Source organism: Ammodytes marinus (assembly GCF_949987685.1).
Source record: "Ammodytes marinus genome assembly, chromosome: 9".
Classification (NCBI taxonomy): domain Eukaryota; kingdom Metazoa; phylum Chordata; class Actinopteri; order Uranoscopiformes; family Ammodytidae; genus Ammodytes; species Ammodytes marinus.
In genome coordinates this window covers 20477098-20484947 of record NC_137213.1, presented here as the reverse complement: position 1 = coordinate 20484947, position 7850 = coordinate 20477098, and the positions used below count along the sequence as shown (strand labels likewise).

Genomic DNA, 7850 nt, shown 5'->3' with positions numbered 1-7850 from the left:
AGAAGGAAAAATGTGGACTGGTGAATGTTGGGAAATGTAGTTCATTAACTTAACTATATTCTAAATATTTAACAGAGAACGTGACTCTAATAATAAAAATTATATCTAACGGATCAAAAACACCTAAACCACCCGACTGTGTAAAGGTGGATACGGCTCCAGAGTTATTAGCGGCTGCGCTAATAAGGAAGTGTCCGTCACTGACTTCATTTCCCAGAGCGCTTTGAGGGCGCAGAGTTTATTCTGGTAGCTGTAGTCCACGATCCAGCGTAGTTTCCGTGTCTGTAGCCGACGTTAGGTGTTGGAATCTGCTCTGTCTGGAAAGACAAACATATGTGAAATTATTGATCAGGTAGGGCAAACAGCTTACTCCGCCCGCTCCCACCTATTCAGCTTTTCTATCGCATTAACACTGTCTATTCATTTCTTATAGTCAGTCCTTATTTCTTCCGTTAATGTAGAAGCTACAACCAGTGTGCAGCAAAAAATAGCGCTTACATGGCGATGCATTTCCTTTTGTTCAGCTAGCATATGTGTAGAAATAGACAAGACGAATTTCTCAGGAATTTTACTCATTCTGGTAAACAGTGACTGGAAGGATTCATCCGCGTTGTCTCTCCGGTTGTTTCCAGTTTTTCTTTAAGACACTGAAGTTGACACATTTCATACCACGGTCGACACGTCGACATTTAATCGGTTCGCCTCGTTGAAGTTTCACATTTATAAGACATATGGCTCGCTGTGGCAACATATAACCTATAGGCTAAATTAGCATCGAGCTACCTGAGTTAGCATTAGCTGCGGGCTTGTCGCAGGTATGTTTACATCCGGTTATGCGGGTCGGTTAATTTGCATGACTGGTTGAGTGAGTTCGGGGGCAGAAGACTTGCTGGGTGATATGGGTCTGTCTGCTGCACATTAGGCCTGCAAGTTTAAACAAAATAACATGCACGAAGGTGTAAGGTTGTTGGTGAATGTGGGTGTCAGCTGGTCCTGTCGTGTTCATTAACTGAACTGTCTTGTGTCTCACAGGGTTGTATGAATTTATGGAAACATGTCAAAGAAACGGGGCAGGTAAGTTCAACTCTCATTTAACTCTTTTGACCCTTGCTCACTGTTTGTGAGTAAAAGTATTGGACATCTTTCCTATGATGGAATAAAGCTTACTCAGATTTAGCCAGCCTTTATACTTCATGGCTTGATAATTAAACATAATGTGACGTGTGTCTTAGTTTTGTTTGTCTGCACAACATAAGCCTGCAAGGACGAAGCTGCCAATATTTGTAGTGTAGGGCGTTTGCACATCATGAGCACTACAGATATTATGATGAAGCTAAATAAGTGTGACCCTACTAACAGATTGACAAAAACAGTTTTGCTGTCATTTTTACAGTGCTAGTGGGTCAGATAAAGCTTCATGTGTAGACAGTTTTTTTTTTTTTTTTTTTTTTTTACCATGGCTCTGCAATGTCAGTCACTTGGTGACGTTACCCTGCCATGTTCACATCAGACTAGAGATGATGATGTGTTTTAAAGACACTAAATCAAGTTTTTTTTTAATCTGTGGGAAGATGAGTCAACGTAACAGGGAGGTTGTAATACTTTGTAATCACATCTAAAAGACCCAAGTCAAAACAAATAACCCAACAACACTATTACAGATTCAGTAGCTAAATAAAGTACCTTAAAAAATGTTGATCCACAACATTACATATTCATACTGATATAGATCGTATTCCCTCTTATGTTGACAGGAAGCGTAGCAATGGAGAGCTGAATGAGAGTTCTGCGTCAACGTTAACCCCGGACCCTGACAACCTGCTGGGCCGTAGGATTCAGCACACCTGGAGGGAGAAGGGCAACACCACCAAGTGGAAAGGCACCGTGCTGGAGCGCCTGACAGTGAACAGCTCCCTCTACATGGTCAAATATGACGGCTTTGATTGCGTGTATGGCATCGAGCTCTTCAAAGACAACCGGGTGTCCAACCTGCAGATGTTGACGGAGAAAGTCGGTGAGCGCTATGACATCTGTCTCTATGTTTGCTTTGCTCGGGTGTGCAATTTGTAGAAGGTTAAGTGTCGGAAAGTGGTATTTTTTTTCAATTTTCTTACTTTAGTACTTACTTTAGATATCAGCATTGTATCTCGTACGAGATAATGTAATCATATTTTGATGTCCTACTATACTGTGTCATCTGGAATCTATAAAGTTTTCCAGTAATAGGCTTCTTAATGTGTCTTCTTCCTGCAGTGAACAATAAGATCAAGGTCCCTCCTGGGGCGGAGGAGCTGGTGGGCCGAGCTGTGGAGCATCTGTTTGAGAAGGAGGGCGGCGAGAAAAACGAGTGGCGAGGCATGGTGCTGTCCCGAGCGCCCGTCATGACCCACTGGTACTACATCACCTACGAGAAGGACCCAGTGCTGTACATGTACCAGCTCTGGGACGACTACAAGGACGGAGATCTACGTGTCCTGCCTGAATCAGGTACGCTAACAGGAGCTTTTTTGTTTGCGTGCATTTAACTCTTTGTGCTTCATAATTGAAGTTGATGTGACACACATTACAGAGTCAGCATTACAAACAGTCTCTATGCTGCCTTTTTTGTGCAGAGTTTCTGCTTGATTCAAAAGTAAGGAAGACTATTATTATATATTATATGCGAGGTGAGGGTTAAGGTTCAGCTCCAAATCGCAGATAACATAATTAATATCTTGAAGCCTCTGGAAACCTGGTCTAAAATAGCAAAAGTCTATATATGATAGCAAAGTTGGGTATCTCTAGGCTATAAGCTTTTACAAAAATCTGATTGAACATTTTTTTTCGTAAATATTATAAAACTTAGTTAATAAAACAGTTTTTTTTACTGTCTAAACCTTTTGACAGGACTGTGTGGGAATGGCCATATCAGAAACAGTAATTGTTTTTATATAATGTTTAGGCAGATAACTGTCATGATTGGCACAAGATACTTATTTTGTTATAAGAACCAGAGCATATCCTGCCTCATCTAAGCCAGATTTCTGTAAAGTTTATCAAACCTGAATGACAATACCTTTAATTTGGATTGATGAATATGCCCAACTCTTTTCAGATGCTCATTATCAATGAACTAACTCCCCTAAGAACATAGTTAGAAGGATTTTGTTGATTTGGGTTTATAGGGGATTTAACCTTACAGTTTCTAGTTTTTGCAAATGTTTAAACTTTGCTACTTTATGGCTGCTTAAAAATGATTATCAAGGACACCACAGGTTCCTGTTACATTGGTCTTATTTTTTTCTCTCTTTGACTTATATGGCCCCTCAGAAAACAAACACCTGCTGCCAGCTGACAGGAAGCCGGGCGAGGAGCCAGAGAGCCTTGTGGGTAAACAGGTGGAGTATGTCACGGATAATGGTGTTAAGAGGACGGGCCTTGTCATTTACCAGGTCCCAGCCAAGCCAACGGTTTACTACATCAAATACGACGACGATGTCCATATCCACGTCTACGACCTGGTGAAGACCACCTAGTACTGACTGTCCAAGATTTATCTTCAGCTGATGGCTCGTCTCCAACCCGACCAGACGTTACCTGTTAAAAGTGTTACAGATTTCAGTTTTTCTCCGGTGGGAGGCGATGTGCCGAAGATTAAAAGTCTCATCTTTTTTTCTTCCTATTTTTATTTTATGCTTAATTTCTTTGGGGGCCTGCGGAGGTATCCTCATTACAAGACATGCTGTTTTTTTTTTATTCTCAATTTGAAGTTAACCTTAACGTTTGACTGTCAGGTTCTCTTCATTGTAAATAAAACAGGTCTGAGCTCGGTTGTAAAGCCCAGCAGATGAAATGGAGCTAGCCGTTTGTTTCGGTTCAATCATACTTGTATAGTGCAACTTCCAGACTCTAAATTTTTTGTAAGCAACACATCAAGCTAAAAGGATCCAGCATTCTTACCCTATACCTCTGCGTTTTACTCGTATTTAATTTCTTTATTTTTCTTATTTTTTTTATATGCCTGTGCTATTTATTTCATCTGGAATATCTGGCAGTGCTATTGGTAACATTTTAGCGGAATGTGTCTGATTTGCTTTTACATGTGTCACTGGGTAGGCCTTTGAGTGAGTTGGATAGCGAAGTTATGCCTTTGATCAGTGTGCACATTTTTACCATCACAGTAAACTCACATTTCAGTTGAAGGGTTTTTGCAATTGTTGAGAATCGACCGTCTCACACCATGGAAATAAAACAAAGATTACTCTTACTAAGGCATGTATCATATATCTGTTTCTCTTCTCATCATGTAAACTGTAGGTTTTCTACATTATAATATATGAAAAAATATGATGTTGTCACGTTGTTTCAAAGGTGTTTGTGCTAAACACTTGTGTAGTTCAAATTGCCCCACAACATTTTTAGTATTTCGGCCTGAAGTCTTTATCATTTGCCAAAAAAAGAAAAAATAATTGTGTAATATGATATATTCTGGCCTCAAGATGCTGTTCATTGTGACCATTATGTTTTGTTCTGTAAATATAATCTGAGACATTTTTATGAACGTTAAAAAAAAAAGCTTGAAAATGGTTTTCTCGTCCGGTTATTGTTTGAGTGAAAGTGGGTATATTGTTAATTTATGTGAATCATTTCCATCATGATTGGAAGAGTTTAATCAAATAGTTAACACATTTTCATCATATTAGGTACATGACTCCCTATAAGATGGTTTATATGAAGCACTTCAAGTGACCAACAAACTGACCACAGCTTGGGTCCTTTCTTTTCTGTAAAAGATAAACAATTAATTAGCAGAAATACTGAAAATAATTCTAATCTATACTGAATTAATCTCAGTACCAATTTTGCCTCCTGTGATCGGCTGTCTCAGGCCATTTGACTTTCTCCTGATTAATGGCATGCTATGCTACACTTTAAACTATTTTTCATATTACAAGGTTCTGACATCATGACCTTCAGTTTTATGTATTTTTATATATTGCTGATAGTGACCTATTCAGAATGCCAATATTTACAGGATGAAAGCATACTTTAAACTGAGTTTGATCTCTCCTTGACCTCTCTGAATGCAGTGAACAACTTCCAAACAGTCAATGGACTCAGAAACTCTATGCATTAAAAGTTTTGCTTGAATTCAGGACTTGTATTTGGTCCAAAGTACCCATCTTATTGTCCAAAAGCAGATTTTTATACAGATTGGAATTTTTTTTTTAAATGTATTAGATGCTGCCTACAAATTAACAAAACGCATTAAGAATAAACAACATATAAACATTGCAGTACATACACTGTTTATTGCACAATATGAGATAGATTTAAGAGCCTATTAAAGTCATTGTGAGAAAAAACAAATATCAGTGAACTCCTGCAGCTCGGGTGCAACAGATTATTTGCACCTACAAACAAGATAAACACTGGAGCTGCCTCAGACATGAGGAGGGTCTTGGGAGCATGACATAGAAACTATTGGAGATGTGTCTTGTGTCAGAGGTGTTGTTTACTTTAACTGAGTATTCTTTTTTGCTTTTACCTGACTGGTGGATGGATTGTTTTGCAAAGGACAGAAACTCATTTGCTTTTCTTCCTAAGTTTATTATACTATCGATAATGGCACTTCCAGAGCCTTCCATGTTAACCAGAAGCTGTTGTATGTTCTTAAAGGGTCTAAGCAACAACATAATCAAGATAATATTGGTCAAAAATCATTTGAGTTATTAAATAAAAAGTTTATCCAAAGAAACAAAAAAATAAGTTGAAGTGACTACAGGGCACCTTTAGTTCTTGTTAGCGGCACCTTTCGATAAAAGCTGTAGTGTTTTTACGACACCACTGTATGCTGTCCTAAAGATCTTTGCTAGCGCTTGTTTTGGAAGTGAGTGAAAGAGAGACAGCAGGATGGATGTATCGTGATGAGGTAATGTATATATAACTATGTAAGATTAAAGGCACTACGAGTAAGATGGCACGTTGGCGTCCCCTTTGGACAAAAGCGGTAGTATTTTTACGACGCCCGCTGTCGCAAATGCTCGTGCCAGGCGCGTGAGCGTGGACTGAGAAGGGCGCAATATAGTGCATGTTCGTGTGTTGAAAGTGTGAGGACTCTTTTCGGCTCCGTGAGAGTGGTTTTGACACTGCATCAACTAATGCCAGTCAGTACACACACCTGCTTGCAATGAGTTGATTCAGCAGCGTCACCTAACTACTCTCTCTCTCACGGAGCTGTGTCCTCACAGAAAGCGAATGAATGAGAGACGGCAGTTAGTAGACTATGGATCACGATGAGGTAATGTGTTTGTGTTGTTGATGTAAATAATGACTATTTCAGATAATGGTTATCTGATGATGGTGAAGCAAAGCAAACTTTGTGTTAGTACCAACCGCTCATTCATTTAGCAGTCTAGTTTCGCTCTCGTGAAATTGTATACACGTTGCTTGGCAACGTCCTCCCGCCCGCCTATCACTCACTCTCCCTTTTCGCTTTTCTTCATTGCATTCTCTTTTTTTTCTTTGATGGTTCAGCCCCGTTATCAGTCATTTATGACGACAAATAACTGTCTCAAACAAGGCTCCCGCTCCCCTTCCCTCACCTGGAGGGATAGGCTTCTCAAATCGCGTTGCAGCGCCACACTGAAATCTGCAACCAATACGGATATGTGACCATAGAGCCTGCACGAGCGAACCGAAAATCGGACTGGGTGTGCGACCAGACCAAAAGCAGTAATAAAAACTATATAAAAACGTCTTTCTTTGCACTGATGGTCTCGTTTGCTGTTAAAGGTAATTTATGATTATCAGAGGAAACATGAGGTTGTTTAAAAGATATTTAAATGTTACTCGTATCCGCTTTAATAATGGTAACATAACTATGGTTAAGCAAAGTAAACTTTGTTTTATCTGAGTTGGCAGGGATTCGGACCCGAGCAAATACATTAATAACAACTAGGTTATATAGAAATAACATTATTTTTGCTATTCATTAGATGAAAAACTAGACTGGTTCATAAACACTTAAAGGTTCCCCATAGTCTCTTTAAAATGCTTTGTAACACTTTAACAAGACTAAAACCTTTTTGGACATAAAAATAAGCAATTGTCGAATTGTTTTATAGTTAATCCTGAGGGGGACACAAATGTAAACAGCAAATATCAATCAATGAATCTGATAGTAGTTCAGATATTTCACTCAAAACCCCAAACAAAAATCTTTTAGAAATGTCATGGGATCCCCAATGTCCTAAGGCGGAATTATTATTTTTTAAATTAATTTTTGTATGTAATTTCATGACAATTCTTCCAATAGTTGTAAAAGTAACTAACAGGACAAAAGTTGTACCTTTTTCCTTCTAGTTCTGCTGCGTCACTGTTTTGTTGCCAATATTATTCACATCCCTGATTAGCTTCTGTAAAGGCCAACTACAAAGACGATCATTCAGGATCAAACTCATATAAATGTCTGTTAATTTATACAACAGTAGACACTGTAGATACTTAACCTGATCATAATCCTCACTGATTATTTTGAATGGACTAAAGGGTCACTGACAGTGCACAAGGCCTCTATTTTGTTGTAAATAGCTTTCTCGTTCCTTTACATCTGAAACTGGCGGCTGCATTCAATTAAAGTTTAGTGCTGTAGAATATTTATCATCAACAAAATCATATCAGAGAGGACCCTGGTTAGGGATATTTGTAATTATTTAATATCAAGCACAATCTGCCATGAGGTGCAGCTTATGTCTGGTAGCGAGGTTGATCAGTGTCTGTTCATTTAATGTCAGCCCTGCTTTGATGATGAGCAGAAGTGTTGTCTCCTGATTCCTGCTCTCCCTGACCACACATGTAGCCACATGCTG

At 38.9% G+C, this 7850-nt stretch overlaps 1 protein-coding gene across 1 annotated transcript; it reads left to right on the top strand.

The window, feature by feature from the left end:
* Positions 1-277: 277 nt before the first annotated feature.
* On the top strand, positions 278-4566 carry LOC307255810 (spindlin-1-like). Its single transcript, XM_080034606.1, has 5 exons — positions 278-352; positions 1033-1074; positions 1755-2014; positions 2254-2487; positions 3310-4566. The coding sequence occupies exons 2-5, from the start codon at positions 1055-1057 to the stop codon at positions 3513-3515; spliced, it is 720 nt and encodes a 239-aa protein (XP_079890732.1). The 5' UTR covers positions 278-352; positions 1033-1054; the 3' UTR covers positions 3516-4566.
* The last annotated feature ends 3284 nt before the right edge of the window (positions 4567-7850 follow it).

Bases quoted from the DNA above. Each gene is read 5' to 3' on its own strand.
- LOC307255810 (XM_080034606.1), top strand. From the start codon at position 1,055: ATGTCAAAGAAACGGGGCAG. The intron at 1,075-1,754 runs GTAAGTTCAACT...TTATGTTGACAG, and splicing joins ATGTCAAAGAAACGGGGCAG to GAAGCGTAGCAATGGAGAGC. The intron at 2,488-3,309 runs GTACGCTAACAG...ATGGCCCCTCAG, and splicing joins ACGTGTCCTGCCTGAATCAG to AAAACAAACACCTGCTGCCA.